This window comes from Panthera leo, chromosome D3 (genome assembly GCF_018350215.1).
Source record: "Panthera leo isolate Ple1 chromosome D3, P.leo_Ple1_pat1.1, whole genome shotgun sequence".
NCBI classification, from domain to species: domain Eukaryota; kingdom Metazoa; phylum Chordata; class Mammalia; order Carnivora; family Felidae; genus Panthera; species Panthera leo.
Window position 1 is genome coordinate 72129132 of NC_056690.1, and position 23265 is coordinate 72152396.

The window sequence follows — 23265 nt, forward strand, 5'->3', positions numbered from 1 at the left end:
AGCTGAAGTCAAGAGTTGGTAGGTCGCTTAACCGACTAAGCTGCCCAGGCGTCCGAGGCTTAAAGCTATTCTGAAGGAACATTTTACTTCCTACCACATACACCTGGACCCCACCTCTGGGCCCCTTAGAATCAGGAGGAAAATGTGCCTGTGACTACTCATGCATGCCCCTTTTTTCATCTTACTCCTTAGTCCAAGCAATATGACACATGTGGGGCCAGGAGAATGAGTCCACAACCGAAAGATTTTCAGGAAGGATGATTTAACATTCTCTCATTTACTGAAATTCTCTCACAGCCAAATGATTACTGGGGAATAAGTGCAAAACAGTTAAGTCTGAATAAATGATTATTTCAGACACTTGTAGTGGACTTTGATTTAGATGAATCTGAGATATATCCCAAACTATGAATGTAGGTGTCAAATATTCCATTTTTTTTCCCTTTTGAATGACTCATTGTATCAGATATATTTGGTTACTCTGGGCTAAGCCACCAAAAATTTGATTGTTCTTTAAAAAGTTTTTATTTGCTCAGGGTCTCAGTAGAGAAGGTAGAAATTCACACAAATTCAGCAGTTAAGTTGAAATACTTTGGCTTTATATTTCATTGTGCAAATGTCTGGCATGCACAGGTATTTCATTAGCTCCAATTTTCTCCCAGGAGGTACTTCCAAATCAAAATAAAAATTACATAAATTTATCAGAAGCCTTTAATCTAAATTATTATTTTTGCTGGGGTTTCTTGATTCTCATGTTACTGATAGATTTTGTGGAGAGGAAAAACAAAGTTATTAAATTATGAGAGAAAAAAAGGGAATCATTTTGATATATTTGATGTGAATCTTAGCGATTATCAAGTTAATTTTAATCAGTTATGTACTGAAATAAAGGTATCAAGCAACATTACTCTCTCTGCTGCCTATTTGAATTGAAAACTTATTTCATTTTGGTTTCTCCTTTTTTTTGGTCTGTATCTACAAGTTCTGAATATAGGACTCAGCTGCATATTTTTGACAGGAAAAAAAATCATTTTTACTGAGAGGAAGGTGGTCCTACCAAGTCCAAGCAAGCAAGTAAAACTAGATTGTCAGGGAACTTCCATAGGGCCCTTTACAGCCATGCGAAGTCTCTATTTTATATTACTATGACTAATACAGTATCTAGTAAACACTCTGTAAATGCTACTGGTGCTAACAACAGTAAGTGAGTTACTAGATTGACAAGTAAAAGGTTATTTAATCCCCTGTATAATATGCTCAATTGAAAGTTTGAAACACTCATAACCAGATAGACTCTTGTTTCAATAACCTTTGAAACTGATAAGATCATCTTTTCCTAAGCTTTTCTACTTATTCACTCTTACTGGGGCTTTGTCATGTTTCACTCATGAGGTATGCTGAATGTGAATCTCATACTTCTCTAAATTTCCATAATCCAGAGGAGTGACTGTATGTTAACATAAATATAAAATAGTATAATTTAGGGGCGCCTGGGTGGCGCAGTCGGTTAAGCGTCCGACTTCAGCCAGGTCACGATCTCGCGGCCCGTGAGTTCGAGCCCCGCGTCAGGCTCTGGGCTGATGGCTCGGAGCCTGGAGCTTGTTTCCGATTCTGTGTCTCCCTCTCTCTCTGCCCCTCCCCCGTTCATGCTCTGTCTCTCTCTGTCCCAAAAATAAATAAAAAACGTTGAAAAAAAATTAAAAAAAAAATAGTATAATTTATTATATAACATAACGTGTTAATATAACACCACTGTTATTTTTTGTTCATTAATATGGAGATAAATCAATATTTATTGAGTGCCACTGTGTACCAGGGGAGTAATACCAGACATAGGAGTTACTGATTCCGCTCTCATGGAGCTTATAGTACTTTTGTAGTCAAATACACATGACCTATGATAAAATTAAAGAAGCTGTCTTTAATACTAGTCTCTTCTATACGTTAGAAAAAACCAGTTAGAGAGATGCGTTAGCGCTTTTCCATTATTTACTGAATTACCTACCATCTCTAAAAAATATTGTCATCTTCAGATTCACTGTGTTTTGTTTTGTTTTGTTTTGTTTTTTGTTTTGTTTTGTTTTGTTTTGTTTTCCCCCATATTGTTTCTCTGTTGAGAATGTCCTTTTGGATCTTGGGTACCTGTTGAAAAGTCATTCATTATTCAAGACCCAGCTCATATTCCACCATTTCTGGATCTCTTTTCTTAGTATTCCTTTTCTAACAGGCATTACTAAGACTTACTTCATCTCTGCTTCCACAGTGCAGTGTACTTATATAGTATTGATTGTTCTTATGTGTTTGCTCTCCTTACCAGACTATGAGCTGTTTGAGGAAAAAGCTAGTATTAATGTTCATTTTGTCATTTCATGCTTTAGGCAAGTAGGATGATGCCTGCTACACATTAGGTGTCCAGTGAATGTGAACAGATTATATTAGTCTGAGTTTTCCAGAGAAACAGAACCAGTAGAATATATGACTTTTGAACATCGTAAGTTTGAACTCTGTGGATCCATTTATGCACAGATTGTTTTTTTATATATAAATGAAGTGCAGTACTGTAAATGTATTTTCTCTTCCTTATAATTATCTTGGTAACATTTTCTTTTCTACACCTTACTTGATTTTAAGACTATGGTATATAATACGTATAAGATGTAAAATATATGTTCATTAACTGTTTATGTTATCAGTAAGGTTTCTGGTCAACAGTAGGTTACTAGTAATTATGTTTTGGGGGAGTCAAAAGTTATAAATGAAGTTTTGATTATGCAGGGAGTTGGTGCCCCTAACCCCCATGTTCTTCAAGGATTATCTGTTTCCTTATTGTAAAGGATTGGCTCATGTGATTAAGGAGGCTAAGAAGTCCAGGAACCCACACTTGGCAACCTAGAGACCGTGGAGAGCAAATGGTGTAGGTTGAATTTGAGTCCAAAAATCTGAGAACCAAAAGAGCAGATGGAGTAAGTTCCAGTCTGAGTCTCAGTTTGAAGGCATGAGGAGACTAACGTTCAGCTTGAAGACAGGCAGAGAGTGAATTCTCTCTTACTCTACCTTTTGGTTCTATCTAGGGCTTCAGTGGATTGGTTGAGGCCAACTCACATTGGGGAGGCCAATCTGTTTTACTCAGTCTACCAATTCAAGTGTTAACCCATCCCAAGGAACATCCTCAGATATACACCCAGAGTATTTTTTAACCAAATACGCTGGCATCCCGTGGCCCAGCCAAGTTCATATATAAAATTAGTCATCACATTGACTGCATGAATGAATAATTTGGAAATCTCCATAAGGTGATATAATCAGTGGTAGAAGGGGTTCATGGCAGGGTTATCAGGGGAATCTAAATAAAGTAGAGAAAGGGATGATGACAATGACATGATATGAAACAAACTATACAACTTTTAGAGCTTTTTTTGTTATTTGAATGATTTGCCTACTTTCAATTAAGTACAATTTATAAGTAGTTACAACGAATATCAGCCACATTCATAATCGACTTTCATGAATGTTGTAACCGTTCATTAACCATGCATAATGAGATTTAAGCTTGATGGGAAGCCTAAGCCTGAATTTTGTAAAATTATTCATTTTTCACTATTGATTATAAACCAATCTCAGGTTTTATAATAAGAATTTTATCTACAAAGTAGAGAATGAAAATAAAGTTATTGTCAATGCCTGTGGAGGGAAACATTTCTTCATGAAATATGTTTTTGAATAGTAGCTTGCAATTGAATATAATACACTGAAGAGAGCATTAGAATCATTAGCAAAATTTTGTTTTGTATATTTAAGATATGCTTATTTTAGGAAAAAAGAAAAATAATTTTCTCTCACCTTTAAAAATGTGTATTAATATAATTTTACATGGTTGTATAATTTTAAGAACAGTGGATACGCAATAATTTGCTTAAGCAATTATTAGTTGTACAATTAGCCCATTTTCTATCCTTCACCATTTAAATAATGATATACTGAATCATTTTACATAACTAACTTTTTCCTTCATATATTTATGGATAGATTGCTAGAAGCAGAGTTCTTGGATTAAATTGTTATGATGCACAAAACCATATTACTGTTCAAAGGTAATTAATATACACAATGGAATACTACGTGGCAATGAGAAAAAATGAAATATGGCCTTTTGTAGCAATGTGGATGGAACTGGAGAGTGTGATGCTAAGTGAAATAAGCCATACAGAGAAAGACAGATACCATATGGTTTCACTCTTATGTGGATCCTGAGAAACTTAACAGAAACCCATGGGGGAGGGGAAGGAAAAAAAAAAAAAGAGGTTAGAGTGGGAGAGAGCCAAAGCATAAGAGACTGTTAAAAACTGAGAACAAACTGAGGGTTGATGGGGGGTGGGAGGGAGGGGAGGGTGGGTGATGGGTATTGAGGAGGGCACCTTTTGGGATGAGCACTGGGTGTCGTATGGAAACCAATTTGACAATAAATTTCATATATTAAAAAAAAAAAAAAAGGTAATTCATACTCTCAGAAGGATTGTTAGTTGTCACTTTGAAATCTTTACAAGATTAATGGATTAAAGTGCTATAATATTTATATATATATACACATATGTATGTATACATACATATGTATATAATATGTATATTATGTATATACAATATACATAATATACATATATAATATGTATATATATATTGTATGTATATATATATTGTATTGTATATAATTGTATGTATATAATTGTAGGTATATATACACATACATATACATATACATATGTGTATATATACATATATGTGTATATAATTGTATGTATGTATATAGTATATAATTGTATATCCATGTAAATGTATATACATATAAATGTATAATTGTATATATACATATATATACATGTACTATACATATATGTATATATACATATATATGTATATAATTGTATGTATATATATATATAGTATATAATTGTATGTATATAATTGTATGTATATATATATATATATGTGTGTGTGTGTGTATATATATATATATATATATATATATATAATGTATAAAAGACCAGTTTCAGTCATCAAAGATACGACAGTACAGCTAAGAGGAAAAGTAGCCACTACTATACAGGGGTTGCTCTATAGCTCTTTCTATAAAAATGGATTATTTCTAATCTTCATGTGGAATAATGACATTGATATTCAATATAATTTGATTAGATTTTATGAAGGATCTATATCCAAGAAGACAATAACATGCAAGTTTGAGGAAAGGTGGTAAAGCTTTCTTCATTATTTAACCTTGTACTGAGAAATAGATATTATATAATAACTCAGGTGGATGAAAGAAAAGCTATTAAATGCTACCTAGACAAATGCTTCCCAAATCTACCGCTGTTGACCCTGAAGTTAACAAAAGACATATAGGGGCTGAATCATACATGTATTGATTGCTGATAATGAGATCAGGAAGAGCAGGGCGGAGGGTACATGGGTGTAATTCATAGCTGAGAACAGTCTCTAGAGAAAAGTTGGGGTGTGGAGCTGAAATCCAGCTCTGGATTGTTGGCTGATCCTACGGAATACATTTTTAAACATAATTCCTTCAAAAATCACACTTTCCCGGTTCTTATAAAGGCACCATGTAGGCTACCAGAGGCCCTAGGGATGTTAATAGGAAGCATGGTTTGGAGAATCCTGAAATACTCCATGGATTTGAAGGCCAAGAGTCCAGCAGGGCCTCTTGGTGAGATTATCATAGATCATCATTCAAACTGGCTCTTGATTACAGGACACCCAAAATGACCATCTATTTCCAAGCCTTATGTGTAATTAGTCTTCAAGGATAGGGAGAGTACCAATCCTTCAGAGCATTTATGGTGGACAGACTTCAAAGCTGATTCTGAGAAACACTTACTTTATGACATTTCTCCTTAACTATTTTTTACCTAGAGGATGAGTTTATTGTGTGCTGATCTTGCAGACCTGGACAGATAAACTGACTGTGTAATTCACCTATATGATTTTCCTTTTCCTTTCATATTTCTTCTGTAACAACCTTCTGAGGTTCAACTAATTAGCCACATGGATATTTCTTATAAGATCACACACTGGGTGAGTATGACTGGCACTCACCAGACATATTCACTAGGTTTGTGTTGCAATGCCACATGTATCCAACTGCTCTTTAGCCAACTACCTAGAAGTCTGTAATGCTGCCAATGAAAATGAAGCTGAAACAAAAATCTGGGACAAAAATGAGGAAGGAAAATGATAGCTCTCAGAGGGACATACCAGGAGAAATATGCTTTTAACAAATTCTAAGAATCCTTTCTTGGTCTTTGGGCTTCTCAGAAGGACCAAATTTAGAGAACTTCTCTTTGGATTACCTCTATTTTCTTCCCCTCAGCTAATTTGCGAATTAAACTAGGGCAAACAAGGTCCTGGCTTTGAAGGGACACAGCCTTGAGGCTTTAATTTGGAGCAAACAAAGCATTTATAGCAGCTCTCTGGCAGGTGTAGAATATCACCACATTGCTGAATATTTAAAAGCGAGGCATGTTTCCAACCCCAAAGTCTGTCCCCCAATTGATAAGTCTCTTTTTATTAAATGAATTTTAATTACTTAATAATTAGACCTTCCATAGGAGGAGATGGGGATCCTGATAGTCTGCCAAAGAGGCTAGAGGGCAAATCAGAAGAATGTGCCATTTTCAGATTAGAATTTTTAAAAAGGAATAGGCCCAGTCTAGGGGTGTGCGGGTGGAGGGAGGCCTCCCTAGAGGCAGAGAGTCTTGGCATAAACCTGGACTGTGAAATGCTTTATTTCTACTTTTGCTTAAAAACCAAAGTAGTTTAGAATTCAGTGAATGAAAGTGCATGTCTAAGATATTCAAACTTTCTGACTGGATCCGATGGAAAGATTTCTCCTAGCCTGTGTGGTGTGTGTATGCATGGGTGGAAGGGTCCAGAGAGACTATTGTTCTCATTATTTTAATTCTGGGAGCCTAACACTTTTGATGTCCCTGCAGATTTAGCAGCTTTTCATTCATTGCCATGGTGATATTTTACCTCATTTTTTTAGCATCACAAAGGAAAAGCCTAAATGAAAAATGTTTGCTGCTTTTGCTATTAACATTTCTACTGCCTCAGTGACAGCCAGCAGTTACTGGTGTGCCTAGCTCCTGAGGAAATAGGTATTGGCTGGAATCTGATTGATGGCAGCAGCCATAGCCCAGGCTGTCCCAGCTGGGTAGGGGCTGGCCCGGGGACCACTGATAACATTGTTCCCAAGGACTTGATTTGGAAGGAAGGATGATGGGGAAATCTCATTTAAAATGTATATCATTGGTCTACAGTTTAAACTTATGAGGCTAGGTAAAAAAGTTCATGGATGAACTAGGCATAGCTTCTTTTCTCTCCACCCACCCCCTGCCGCTGCCCAAACATAATCCCTTTTCAAATGAAAGCCTTTATGGTTTGGCTTCATGTATGTTTATAAGACTTTCCTCTTTATCATGCCCCCTGAAGAGATACTTTCTCCTTCTCTTTATGCCTCCTTAGCCATTGATGTCCTTCCTAGACTTCCCAATGGTTAGACCCTATGATATTTGCCTAAACAAATTATTTTGTGGATAATGCATCTTTCTTTCATTCAGAAATATTTGATGGACAACCATATGCGATGCACTGTGCTAAGTGCTCAGAGTGCACAATATAATAGGCCTAGCCCTGCTTTTGTGGAATTTATGGATTAGCCGGGAAGATGGTTATTACATCAATTCCATAGTTAATTAATTACAATTGAAGTAAATGGTGCAAAAAAGTCATCTAGAGATGATTGGGTCTATCTAGGCTTGGGGGAGGCCTCTCTGAGGAACTGAGAATTCTGGTACTGAACTGGCATTGTTAAATCCCAGGTATTCAAGTGCTGCGTTACTGAAGGGCTTAAAAGAGTAAAACCTTCACTCCTTGCATGGGTAGGTAGTAAACATTTTAGAAAAGAATTGTAGTTATGGCTGTTTAAAGGCCTTGAGCAACATTACAAAGTAACATATATAAGTGAACCCCTAATGAATCCTTTTAGTGTTAAAATTCGTACTAAAGGAAAACTGAAGGATCTTGTACAAAAACCACAATAAACAGGGTGAAATCCATCTCACCACGGTTCTTGCATAGTGGTTGTGTATCTCTTGCTAACAACACTTAAGGCTTACTGTACAACTATAATTAGGGTAGTTGACATCAGTAAAATTTCCGATACTGAAGCCCAGCCACTTTTGCTGACTATTAGGAACTGATAAAATTTGAATTATAAGTGCTGTATTTCTCATTTCTAGGACAGGGGATAAAATGAAGCTCCCATACGTGTCTGACTTTTCCAAATTCAAAGCAGTATGTTCTCTCCTTTTAACAGTTCCCAAATGAATCCCTCCGGAATAAGTGGTGGCCTTTGTTAATGCACATAGGTACAAATATTATGTGAACCTGCAAGTTCACTGGTAGGGAACACTTCCAGCGAGTCCAGTGTGGCTAGATGATTTAAAACTGCTGAAGCATCCTGGGCCAGACTAAGTAGGAAGGTTGAAAGCTTGAGTGCAATTCATTCTTGGAAACAGCCTTTCCCAGAACCAAGGCTAACAGTGGAAGCCTTCCATGAAAGTACCAAAAATACGTTTGTTTTTTTGAAAAAAGTTTGTATGCTATTTTTAATAGTGTAGTATTTCAGGCCAAAGTTGCTCTCTGAGAATTCAACCCAGGGTAGAATGTACTTACTAAACAACAGAGTTTACCCAGCACTACGTGGCTCTTTGGGGGTTGAGGAGTGCAGGGGTACTGATCTATAGAAGAAACTCCCCTTGAGACATTACCATGGGTTGGGAAAATAAGGTGTGTTAAGAAGTATAATAATTCAATACTAAAAATTAATGTACATAATGTAAACATTTGAATGAGTTTTGCTCCTATTCTACTTCTGTCTGTAAAGTAGGGACACAGTTATAGGGCTATTGTGAGGATTAGGTAAGGTGATTTATGATAGTGCAAATGGTAACGCTGACACCTTGTCGGAAGTCGGGTTAAATGGTGAGCTGGTTAAATGGTGAAGCATAAAGTGACCCTAGGTAATCTGGCACCCATGTGTGTTCTTTACCATCCCAGACTGCCACTGAGTATGTTAGATTGTGATAGAACCAACACTCAAATGTAGTTATCAACATCTGGATGTCTGCAATGCTCTTTTTAAACATTTAGAGTCACATAGAACCTCAACAAATATTTGTGTATTTTGTAGATATTTGACATACTCTGGAGATGTAAAATAAAATATCCTCCCTCAAAGAAAACCCTCACATATACAAATATGTAAACACTTTTTGGGCTTTTATTGGTACAACTGATATTGTCATATTATCTGTAAGTTATCAGTGCTGTAAAAATTCCAAAGATTTGTGAGATGATTTCCCGTAAGCAAGACTAGAGAAAAGGAAAATTTTTTAGTCAGTGCTTTTTAACTTTTTAAATATTTATTTATTTATTTAGAAAGACAGAGAGTGCACTCGGATGAGTAGAGGAAGGGCAGAGAGAGAGAGAGAGAGAGAGAGAGAGAGAGAGAGAGTCCCAATCATGCTCCAACTATGCCAACAGTGCAGAGCCCAAAGCGGGGCTCAGTCTCATGATCCGTGAAATTGTGACTTGAGCCGAAACCAAGAGTTGGATGCTTAGCAGAATGAGCCACCCAGGTGCTCCTTGAATCAGTACCTTAAGAATAACCACAATTTTGATAGGTGGATGTAAGGATAGAGGTTTTTGTTTTGTTTTGTTTTGGTTTTGGTTTTGGTTTTTAGAGGAGATATGAGAAACACAATTAAAAGGAAGCCAGCTTTAGGGAGTAGACCAGTTCAATAGATCAGGAATTGTTTTATAGGAGTTGTGGAAGTTGAGCCCAAAAGGTGCCTTGTGCTATATTCTTGGGTACCAGCTTCTGGGGTATAAGAATATACTGGAAAATTTGGAGGAGATTGGAGTTTCTTAAGTAAAGCAAAAACTTTGGTGATGTGGGAACACTGACCTTTTACTATGTTTGGAATGTATTAAGACAAGAAAAGAGTAGAGGTAAGAAGACCACTTGTGCTTTGATTACAGTGGATCAGATGTGTCTAAGCCAAGCTTTTTTTTTTTTTTTTTTTTTTTTTTTTTTCAAAAAAAGGCTCTTGTGGATCAGGTAGCTATTTTTCATGAGAATGTAGTTAAAATTATACTTGTATCTCTCTATGAATGAAACATGGGAATCATTTGTATTGCCTTAGAGCATTAAATGGCTCTTCCAAAAATACTGTATTTCATTCTTACGAGTTACAGTGAGTTTAATGTTCATTACTACGTGCTCATACTCATGCCTTGAAAATATAGTACTGAGGTGATGGCCTATAACTTCTTCTCTTAATACTGTTGCTGGGTTGTTACAGCACCAAGAGATGTGAGTGCTAGAATTCGGTACAATATTGGGAGCATTAGTTTAAGCCATAGAGAGCCTTGTAAACTTACAATTGCTTTTTGATGTGCTGGGTTTGCTTTGCAGAGACAAAAAGAAAAAGCTACAAATTAGGTTTATAATTTCTCACTGTGTCAAATAATCAACTATTTGAAAGTTTCAAACATTATTACATCATTAAATTTTAAATCGGATGCGATTCTGACCTTGTTTATTAAAATCTGAAATCATCATAGAGTGCATACTGAAAAAACATGTGGAATATTAGCCAATTTCATTAAGTCTAATTATATTAACATACAATTTTATGTCCTGTGTATGATTCTTCCAGCTAGTTGAAGTTTACATAAAGGAACCTGTTGTTGAGTATAAGTTTGAGTACAGGTATACCTTGTTTTATTGTAATTTGCTTTATTGGGCTTTATAGATACTGTATATTTTTTTTACAAATTGAAGGTTTGTGGCAATCCTGTGTCACCCACGTCTTTTGGCCCTATTTTCCCAACAGCATTTGGTCACTTTGTGTCTCTGTGTCACATTTTGGTAATTTTACAATGTTACAAACTTTTTTCATTATCATTATATTTGTTATGCTTATCTGTGATCAGTGATCTTTGATGTTACTATTGTAATTATTTTGGGGTGCCATAAACCACGCTCATCAAACATTGATCTATAAATATGCTGTGTGTTCTGACTGCTGCACCATCAGGCCATTCCCACATCCTCTCCCTCTCCTTGGGCTTCCCTTTTCCCTGAGACACAAAGATATTGAAATTAGATGATGAATAACCCTCTAGTGGCCTCTAAGTGTTGAAGTTAAAGGGAAAGTCATTCATGTCTCATTTTAAAACCAAAGCTAGAAGTTACTAAGTTTAGTAAGTTAGGTATATCAAAATCTAAGACAGGCCAAAAGCAAGGCTTCTTGCCCCAAACAATCAGCCAGATTGTGAATGTAGAGGAAAAGTTCTTAAAGGAAACTGAAAGTACTTCTTTAGTTAATACACAAATGATAAGAAAGTGAAACAGCCTGACTGCCAACAGGGAGAAAGTTTTAGCAGTTGGATAGAAGGTCAAACCAGCCACAACATTCTCTTTAGTCAAAGCCTAATCCAGAGCAAGACCCTAAGTCTCTTCAATTCTGTGAAGACTGAGAGAGGTGAAGAAGCTGCAGAAGGAATGTTTGGAGCTAGCAGTGGTTGGTTGATGAAGTTTAAGGAAAGAATCCTTTCTTATGATATCAAAATGCAAGGAGAAACAGCAAATGATGATACAGGAGCTGCAGCAAGTTATCCAAAAGGTCTAGCTAAGATAATTAATGAAGGCTACACCAGACAACAGATTTTCAATGTAGACAAAAAAAAAACCTTCTATTGAAAGAAGATGCCATCTAGGACTTCCATGGCTAGAGAGGGGAAGTCAAAGCTTCAAAGGACAGGCTAACTCTCTTGTTAGGGGCTAATGTAACTGGTGACTTTAAGTTGAAGCCAGTGCTCATTTGCCATTCTGAAAATCATAGGGCTCTTAAGAATCGTGCTAAATCTAGTTTGCCTATGCTCTGTAAATGCAACAACAAAGCCTAGATAACAGCATATCTGTTTGCAACATGGTTTACTAAATATTTTAAGCCTATTGTTGAGACATTCTGCACAGAAAAAAAAAAAAAACTCCTTTCAAAATATTACTACCCTTTGACAATGCACTTGGTCACCTAACAGCCCTGGTGGAGATCCACAATATGATTAATGTTTTCATGCCTGCTAGCGCAACATCCATTCTGCAACTCATGGATCAAGAGTAATTTTGACCTCCCAGTCTTATTATTTAAGAAATACATTTTGTAAGGCCAAATCTGCCATAGATAGTGACTCCTCTGATACAATAGGGCAGAGTCAATCTCTTCTACAAGAGATTCACCATTCTAGATGCCACTAAGCACATTTATGATTCATGGGGAGAAGTCAAAATACTAACATTAATAGGAGTTTGGAAGAAGTTGATTCCAACCCTCATGGATGACTTGGAGGGGTTCAAGACTTCAGTGGAGGAAGTAACTGTAGATGTTGATGGAAATAGCAAGAGAACAAGATTTGGAAGTGGAGCCAGAAGATATGACTGAATTGCTTCAATCTGATGATAAAACTCAACAGATGAGGAGTTGCTTCTTATGGATGAGCAAAGAAAGTAGTTTCTTGAGATGCATTCTACTCCTGGTCTTCACTGCTATGAAGATTGTTGAAATGAAAATCAAGGATTTGGGATATTACATAAACTTAGTTGAAAAAGTAGCAGCAAAATTTGAGAGGGCAGACTCCAATTTTGAAAGAAGTTCTACTCTGGGTAAAATGCTATCAAACAGCGTCACATGCTACAGAGAAATTGTTTGTGAAACTAACAATTGATCAATGCAATGAACTTCATTGCTGTTTTATTTTAAGAAATTGCCACGGCCACCCCAGCTTTCAGCAGCCACCACCTTGATCAGTCAGCATCCATCAACATCGAGGCAAGACCCTCCTACTGGAAAAAGATTTCAACTTGGTGAAAGGCCAGTTGATGCTTAGCATTTTTTTTTATCAATAAAGTACTTTTCAATTAAAGCATCTTACATAATAATATTGCACACTAAATAGATTACAGTATAGTGTAAACATAGCTTTTATATGAGCCAGCAAAACAAAAAGTTCATTTTACTTACTTTATTGCAATATTCACTTTATTATGGTGTTCTAGAATTGAACCCACCATATCCCTAAGGTATGCTTATGCCCTTTCATTTAATATTTTATTCTATACTTGAGAATTTAGTAAATGGGTTTTTGGATCACTACAGACATTTAGATGTAAAATAAGTATTGCGAATTTTATCTAATGTATATAACTTATACAAGACCATATAGTTGAATATACATAAGTATCCAGATATTTTTATCAACTTATTCAAAATATTTTATTCTTACCCGTGTTGCATAAATAATATAATTTGTATGTGTAGATAAATTATTCCCAACCATATTTCCTTAACTACAAAACAAAATACTAGAAGTAGAGGCCAAGAAGAAAATGATTAAATTAAAAAAAAAAAAAAAACCCTCACAACATCTGGCTAACTATTCATTGCAGTTTTGCCTTGTGTAGTGTATACAAGCCATTCTCTGTTTAATTACATGCTTTAAATCTACATTTTAGCCAATTGGTTATAGGTTAATGTACGTCTTTTGAATAGACTTTAGACACTACACTACAAGGAGTATAGAAATTGGACTTTGAACAATTTCTTTAGCCAGGACACAAGTTAGCAGAATCCTTTTGGTGTCTTTACTCAGCGGTTAATCCAGCATAGTTCTAGATTAATTCTGAATACTAAATAAAAATAGAATTATGCATGCAGCTGGCACCCCCTGTAGATATATTTGTAGTGTTGAGGTAACTAAATCCAGGCATCCAGATTTCAGAGCCCTAACTGGGGATCCAGATGAGTAATTTTAGTACCTTATGTGTGGGATACATTTTGACTGATAAATTAATATTTCCACAAGTATGAATGGTTCTGTATGGTCTAGGATTAATCATTCTTACTAAAGAACAAACTTAATATTTCCTCTATAGATCTGCAGGCCTGTTAATGTGAGTGGAGATATAATGAGTGATAAACCACCTTTGGCAGCTTCTACCTATTCCACATGCAATATTGATGTAATTTCCTATTTCCTAGATTCAGTTATCTGGCAGTTCAAATATTCTAATCCCTGAAAGAAATATGAAATTCCACTGTCACCTAGGGAAGGTGACTTCTCTACAGCCTTTCTGATTGTTTCCCATATTAAATTATGATGTTTTAAGTAAGTCATCTTGCCTTTCCCCTTTTGACTGAAACAAAAATTTTATCATATTGTAGGGAAAGTTAGTTTGTAAGAATTAATAGACCAAAAAATAAAACTAATAGTTCAAACTGAGCACAAGTAGAATTGGCTACTGACTACATATTGATGGAAAATTTATTGTTAAAATTTGGACCTGGACCTAGAAAATTTTGACTTGGTTAAAACAAATCTATAAAATTACAAAAATCATGGTAACATAAAATATGATCAGAAAAACTTGAGGTAAATGATGAATGAGTTAAATTTTATTGTGAAATACACACACAATGAAAACAATTCCAGTAAGATTAAAAGGAAAATAAAAATATTAGAATATAACTGTAATGAACGAAACCTGAGTCAAAGAATTTAAAATTATTTAATGAAATTAACTGCAAAATAAAATCTCCAATGTTATATCAGTGATGGCATAATTCATTCAAATGTGTTTGTAATCATTTTTTAAAAGTTTTCATGGTCAAAGCACTGTGGTCATAAATATCCATCTGTTCACAAGAAGGGGATTCAAGAGGGCAGAATCAAAATATTTCCTACCCTTCTCATGTACATCATGATGGAGGAGGCTCCTTTCACTGCGTTCATGCTCAGTAATGATTAATTAATTTTACTTTTGTCATTTCTTTTTTCCCCTACATTTGCTTAATCATCCATATGACTGCATCTTTTTCACCTGTTATTGAATATGGACATCACAGTGGTTGTGTGAGTTGAGTTGGCTCTTATCCCATATTATAGCCCATAGAAATGAAACAAGTTACCAAAGAACTCGTACAGAGTAGGTGGCCCAGCCAAGCTAGAAACACAAACTAGTCTAATTCATTTTCTCAGTATAACACAACCATAACTTGAAAATACTGATGATCATTTACCTTAAGCAGTCAACTCCTATGAGAGTGTTTTCTGTTATTGCAATTGGTGGTTAATGTCCCCCATCTTTCTTGAAATTGCTCTAGGCTAAGCAGGATGGCCAGTCCTTCATGAATCCCCATAACTTCATAGTCCTTTGTCCAAAGCCATGTACTAGGAAGCACAAAGGACCAGGATTCAAAAAAACCAGGTCTTATTTGCAGAATTGTGGAATTTTATGTCTCTGAACCTCAGTTCCCTCATGTCTAAAGTTAAGATGACCTTGCCTGCTGTGTTTATTTTACAAGACTGTTTTATGAATGAATAATAACAAAATAGTAAGCTTCTAGAGATTAATGGCAACATCTTTATCAATTTTTTAGCCACAGAAACTATTGTAATGTCGGATGCATAAAATATAAAGAGCAAAGGAGATGAAATTGGACAAAATATAAAATACAATTTTCTACAAAGAGTACAGGTGTGATTATTTTTATTAGTGATTATTGTACCTTATCTGAAAGATTTGTCCTTCCTTCTTTGTTTTTCCCCTAGGACCACTGAGGTTCCTATCGCAGACAGAATCTGTCACGGCCTTTATGGGAGACACAGTGCTACTCAAGTGTGAGGTTATTGGGGAGCCTATGCCAACAATACATTGGCAAAAAAACCAACAAGACCTGATTCCTATCCCAGGTGATTCCCGAGTGGTGGTGTTGCCCTCTGGAGCCTTGCAGATCAGCAGACTTCAACCTGGGGACACTGGAATCTATCGATGCTTAGCCCGGAATCCAGCCAGCTCAAGAACAGGAAACGAAGCAGAAGTTAGGATTTTGTCAGGTACTGCTGTGCTCAATAAAGAGCAGAATTATATTCTTTGAAGTAGTTTGAACAACGATTTTCCCTTTAACAAATACTTTGTAATTGTTTTTTAAGTTCTGTACTGTTCGGGAGTTTTGTTTCATATTCCTTTCTTTCTTTCTAAGTGAGTCATTAGATGAGGGTAAGTCAAAAGCATTCCTTATTCTTCCCAGTGTTGTAGTTGAAGTTTGTGGAGAAACAGGTATTTTCCTTATATTTGGCTTCATTTTCGTATGTATTCACTCATCCTATTAATATACAAATCTTTGCATAAAGTTCACTGCTAAGCATTTTTAAAAGTTTATTTATTTATTTTTGAGAGAGAGAGAGAGAATGAATGAATGAATGAATGTGCACAAGTAGGGGAGGGGCAGAGAGAGAGAGAGAGAGAGAGAGAGAATCTGAAGTAGGTTCTAGGCTCTGAGCTGTGAGCACAGAGTCCAACATGGATTTCACCCCTTGAACCCTGAGATCATGACCTGAACCAAAATCAAGAGTTGGATGCTTAACTGCCTAAGTCACCCAGGTAATCCCACTGCTAAGCACTTTTAATGTATTATTTTATTTTCCTGTGATAACATTCTAAGAGGTAGTTATTATTATCCCCATTTTCAGAGGATGAGAGTGAGGTTCAGCAAGAACCTTCCCCAGGTTAATACTGAACATTCATTTGCTCGTCAATTCATATACTCATTTCTGAGAAACATTGGACTAAGTACAGGGATATGGCAATGATTAAGACTGACACAGAGTCTTGCTTATTAGAGTGCTGGATGAATACGGACATGTAAGTCATTACAATAAAGTGTGACTGATTTTATGATAAAGGAAGTTGTTGGTCTCTACCTCTTATCTTCCTTTCTCTTATCTGGCACATCTAAGACTTTGGGCTCCTTTTCTTCTCCTACATAACCAGAGGTTAGACTGGATATTTTCTAACATCTCTCTCTTCCAATAACTGCTACTATCTTCTATCTATGTAGTATCTATTTTCCCATTTAATCACACTATAGGGTTTACAGATACTTACTTGTGAGAATCACAAAGAAGACACACACTTGAGTAATTGTGACAGACTTCCTATCAAAGCACTGATGTTGGCTTTTGTCTCCACATGCTGTGTGCAGTTATCACAAGTCCTTCAGCTACAGAGAGGGTAATATTCCTAAGTCCACTTCAAAAGCAAACTGGCAATTTGAACATATCTAGGTACTACGATAAGGACATCTCTGAAACCTCTTCTAATTCTTTTGTGTATTCTCTCCTCCATCAGTCACAGGGATACTGACTTATACATGTCAATAACCATCAGCACCACTGCTTCCTTTCATCCGCTAGGCAGTGACAGATGCTAATGTAGCATTTATTCCCAACACATACATGCATTTATTTAGGCATCCATTAGATACACAAAAATTTTAAATATTTATATTCATATGTCCTTAATAATGCATCTAAGTCAATCAGATGGGAAGCCTAGGTAAGTCACACAGAAAATTGGCAAGACTATGTTAGGCTATCTTAATATGAGTGAAAAGTCTGTTTTCCAGTGGTATTAAGGGATAAAGTTGGACTAATTAAATATTAAATCTGAACTGGAAAGTTTTGAAAGACACAGAGACATAAGCATCAGATAACCCTTTACATTTATTTATTCACCTTGTAAAACACATTTGCATTCTAATCCATGGAGATTTATTTAAAGCCAAATTTCATCTTGTTAATTTGGTGAAAATCAAGAATATGTTGGTATACTTTGGAGGTGTGTGGGCATTTTTTATGTGAATGGAAATTGTATTTTTTAAAAATCATTACATACAATGAGAAATTTTCTCCGAGTTCTATCATTTCAAATATAAGCTTCCAAAAGGATTTATGACCTGAGGTAATACACACACACACACACACACACACACACACACACACACACAGTTTTCATACTTGGTTAAGCCTGTCTCGCATGCTATTGACCACATAAAGGCTCTGCTGAAGGAGCATATGTTTGTTTCACTTATCCCTGAGTTTGCAAGTTGCTTTAGAGGTCAAATACACAAATCCACTGTGAGTGCAAAATTGAATGAGAGAATGAATGAATGAATGAATGAATGGTCAATCCCAGCCTCTTTTAATTGCTGCTTATGGTTTTCTCATTTTTAAAATCATGCTAATCCCTTCTGAATGAATTTCTGTTTTCTATAAGTACCAATCTGAGGAAGTAATAAATTAGATACATAGATGACCCACTCTCTCTTCTAATGCTTATTTAATCAGGTAAGATGGAGTCAATTAAAATAGAAAACCATCAAAGTATTACCATGACTTAGAAGCATTAAAGTGGTTTCTGAATGGTCACCACTCTTTAAAATAATATATTCTTCGTGGTCATTTAAGTACCATCTTGACTGATGAAGTTATTTATTTTTGGATTAGCTTTAAACATAAACACTAATGTGTGTAGAAAGTTATCTAGTACTAATTCATATATAATTTGATGTTCTTATTCAAGTTTATATAAAATAAAAGTCACCCCTTTTATATATCAGATGCCCGATATCACCAAGTTAACTGAGTTCTATTAAATTCAGATTTTAAGAATCAAAGAGTTGTTTTGAAATGTTGCCTTTCAACGAGAAATTTCAGTTTATTTACTAACTAACTAAATGAGTACCTTATTCAACAAACTCTCCAGTGAATTTTATAGACCTGCTATCATGCTGGTTGCTAGGAATACAAACTTGGGAGACTGTGCCCTAAGACAGCAATAGTGTAGTGGGGAAAATAGACAATGAAAGTGGATTGTGCTGTGAAGGACGTAACAGTGGTATTCCCTTACATAGAGAGAAACACCAGGTGCCAGTTATGAAGAGCAAAGAAGTGTACACCAGGACAAAAGTACAGCATCAGCACAGCATAGAGAAAGGAGATATAATAGCTTTTCAGGGGACCTGCACTTAGTTGTTTTAACTGGATCATAGGGCACAGATGTGTTGGAGGGGACAAACTGGAAGTAAGGAAGATAAACTGGAAGAATGAAGTTAAGGTAGAATGTGGGGCATTAACCTGGAGAGAATTGACCAACAGTGGCTACTAAAAGGCTATCAGGCAGGATTGAGAAATGAAGATGAGAGAGGAGATCTTAAGGTGAGGTCTTAGAAACATACCGATTATGAGGGAGAGAATGGAGTCTGGGCTCAGTAAAATCTAGATAGTCACACTTTTCTGTGAGATTGGCGATGGAATTGGTGCTATTGTGTTCAAGAAAAATTATAAACTTTTAAATGAGATTTCCCCGTAACATTTTACACTTTCCAGATTAAATGAATAATTACTTATTTCATTCAAAGTTAGGGAAATTGGTAACTAATGTGTTGACTAATGTTTTAAGGCAGAAATTGAATTCTTGCTTGTGAGGACTTGTACATTTTTAACAGAATAATGTAACAGAGTAAATTAGTATTAAATTGTTGTAAAGGGGTTTTGTTTTGAAATACTGACAATACAGTACTGAATAAGGTTGCGATGGTTTAAAGCATTTCGTGATGGAGAATGTATGAGGTATTGAGGGGCCACTGGGATTGTCAGGTTCAGTTTATTTAGTTCTCATGACATCTGAGTGCCAAGCAGTAGATTGAATTGATGAATTATAAATCTGCTTTGGGTACTAGGTTGAGTGAAATAACTGACCCATACATTGGAGCTCTTATTTCAGTTTTCTTAATGGCCTAATTGAATTGATCAATTGGTAATCCAATCTATTGTTCATTCGTTTAGCTGCAATTAAATGACTCTGGGTCTTGGAAAGACCTGAACTCTAAATATCTATACAATTAGAAGCATTGGCTTTTAATGGAATACATTGGACTAAAGTATATTTTGAATGATTTTTCTCTCTAATATTTATTTTCATTGAAATGCATTTTAACAAAAACCATTTCAAAATTCATATTATTTAAAGGAAAAAAATATATATATATAGTTTTAAAACAAAATAGTTTCAGAACTGTGTTTATCACCAAGAATCTATTACTGATGGATACATAAAACTTTTTGGTTTGACTGAATATTGCTTGTATTTCAAAATTAATTACCTTTTGCTACCATTAGTTTTTATAATTTCCCAGAATAGTAGTCTATAAGAGAAAACAAAGAAGACACATTCTTTGTTTTTTTTTAATTTTTTTAATGTTTATTTATTTTTGACAGAGACAGAGAGAGAGAGAGAGACAGAGCATGAGCGGGGGAGGGGCAGAGAGAGAGGGAGACACAGAATCCGAAGCAGGCTCCAGGCTGAGCTGTCAGCACAGAGCCTGACACAGGGCTCAAACTCACAGACCGCGAGATCATGACCTGAGCCGAAGTCGGACACTCAACCGACTGAGCCACCCAGGCGCCCCATCTTTGTTTTTTAAATTTACCATTGAGCCAGACAGTTAATTCATGTAACCATATTACTAACATAAGGGAAGGAGTTGTAAATTCAGGTAAACATATCTAGTTCCAAATCAGCACAGACAAGGGATAAGTCAATTTTAGGTGGAAAATTTGCAGACTGTTTGTAGAGATTATTCCTTTTCTAGATATTCAGATGGTAACCATTTGTAGAATGATAGCAGATGATAAATCTGGAATGAGAAGTTGAATTTCTTTTACGGAGAACATTGAATCCCGTGTCTAGAAATTTAGACTTGATTCTATTCACTTTACTCATGGTTGGCATCCTTGAAGGTTTTTCAGTAATATGTATCATGATATAAGTACACTCACAGAAAAGTAGGAATAAGAAAGTGAAGAGCAAATTGAATTAACTTATAACCTGGTATTTTTGTACCATACTTAATGTTTTTCATTGCACTAAAGGATTTTCCCATAGTCTGCCTTTTTATTTAGGTTAGTTTTGAATAAAACTATTTCTTATGCTGTGCTATAAACAGAATGCTATTCGCCTTTCATAGATCTAAGTTGGATAAAATGGATTTTTCTGCTTCTCTCTTACATGTACTTAGAAAAGAATGAAATATGACTATATTATATTTGAACCATGTTTCCTAAATAGTAAATCAGATTTAATTCAGATTGCATGAAGGAGTCAGCATGTGGATTACCGCGATCTACTTCATATTGAGTTACTATCAATCAATTGAAATATTATTATAATAAATTGCTAAGAGCATAGAGTATGACACCAGACTAAGTACTAATCTCAGTCCTATCACTTACTAGTGGTGCAATTTAGCACAGGTTACTTATCTAAATCTTTGTTTATTTTGCAAAATGTAGAGAGTAATGTTACTTATTTATTAGAGTGGTTCTGAGGTTTTAACTTAAGAGGCCAAATACAATGCCTGTAATTGCTAAGTCCTTATTAACTATTGTAATTACTTTGGCATTTTAGAAATTCCAGTCTTAAGCAGTTTGATTCTCATGTCAATATTATTTATCTGATTGTAAATTACCTGATTTTGATTCTGGATATCTAAGTGTTCATTTGTTTGGTGGTAGTTAATTACACATACTTAACGCTATTTATCCATAGTATCATCTGTTTCTGCATTTGCTTTTCATGTCTATTAAAAGGCAGACTATAATTCAACTGTTTCTTTAGTAATACATTGCTACATGATTTTCACCCCAACTTGCTGTCAACATTATTTTGTTTACTATCTAAAATATTGCAAGAGGCACTGGCTTAGGAATGAGTTAGAAGATAAATAAGACTTCTGGTATTTGATCTTTATTAGGTATTACCAATTCACTGAATCTTATAAAATCCTTATTTTCCTTGTCTTTTAAGAGAAGAGGTTGGTCTAGAGCAGTCTTTCCAAATTTTCTCACTACCAAGACTCTCATTTATTATTTCATTCCACATTCATCTCCAACTCTGCCATTGCAATCACAGTGTTTAAAAGTTCAAGTTTTCTAGACAGACTCTAATTGTTAAAAACTATGAGGCCATGCTAAAACACAATAATAATGGTCAAAAATCAATCTCATAAACTATGAGACTGTCTTACTTTTAAATTAATTTAAAAAACAATGGTTTTGAGGTGGTTTATATTGTCATAAAAAGCACACCAAAGGAAAATAAGATAACTTCTATTGTATACCACTGACCATACAGTGAAATGACCAAGTTGCATATCATGATGTGCTCCACCCCTTTACCCCCAACCATAATAGCTTTGGCTTGCCCTCTTTGAGAACAGGGGCTGGACAGAGCATGGAAACCAGTGAAAAGTCATGCTATATTAGAATTAGTTTTGCAGGTCAGGTCTTTTAACAAATGAAAGACAGTAGAGATAATCAGTATTTCCTAAAGAGTTGATGAAATTCCATTTAGATGCAACCAAGTTTATATGCTAGTAAGCCTAAAGTTTATATGTTAGTAAGCCTAAGCTGACTTACAGTGGATAAGTAGACAATATGTGTTTGATTCTTGAATTTGTTAAAAAAAAAAGTCTTCATCCCTCAGTGCTGTTTTGGGGATATCCACCTACTCCAGGACTCCAAGTTAAAAGTACTTGAAATACTGGGGGATTGGTTACATTTTTTCTTGCCATGTCTGTCATTCTAATGTTACTAGTGATCTCTCCCTCACTAGATCCACTAATTTTTCAATTTTCATTCTGGACCTTGAGTGATATTAGATACTATTTATATGATCTCCTCTAAACTTCCATCCCCTGATGTGTTGCTATTTCATACAAGGTCAAAAGCAAAAACGATATACTTGAGATTGTTCTCTGTAAGGAGGAATGAAGATTTCTTGACAAAGAGAGAGTATTTCTTTCCCAAGAGTCTTTTGGGGCTGATATATAGTCAGCTCTGCATTTACTAGGATTATGACACTTATCCTCCCTAGGGTAGTTGACTGAAGAGAGCAGCAGTCTGCCTTGACTCATAAACAAGACACTTTTTCTGAGCATATGTGGAAGCCCAACCTATATCCTATTAGTGTAAAAGTCACAAAAAATCAGTGAAAGGATGAGTGGAGCTCCCTTTTCTGGTCCTGCTTGATATCAGTTTATTCCTGGAGCATAAAAAACACATATTTAGTCATGAGTTAATGAGCATACCTTTATTATTCAACATTGACCAAATAGGAAATAACACAAGTACTTTTTTGGTTCTTTATCAAAAACAAAAGTTGGAGTAAATAATCCATTACTTTTCTAGAAAATTTTAAATTCTGCTTTACGCATGTATATAAATTAT

At 35.4% G+C, this 23265-nt stretch overlaps 1 protein-coding gene across 1 annotated transcript in view; it reads left to right on the top strand.

The window, feature by feature from the left end:
- The window catches only part of DCC (DCC netrin 1 receptor), a 766352-nt gene that overhangs the window by 136613 nt on the left and 606474 nt on the right, over positions 1-23265 (top strand). Inside the window, exon 3 of the mRNA XM_042909706.1 lies at positions 15748-16032. Coding sequence (XP_042765640.1) covers positions 15748-16032 — 285 coding nt within the window. The remainder of the gene's footprint in view (positions 1-15747; positions 16033-23265) is intronic.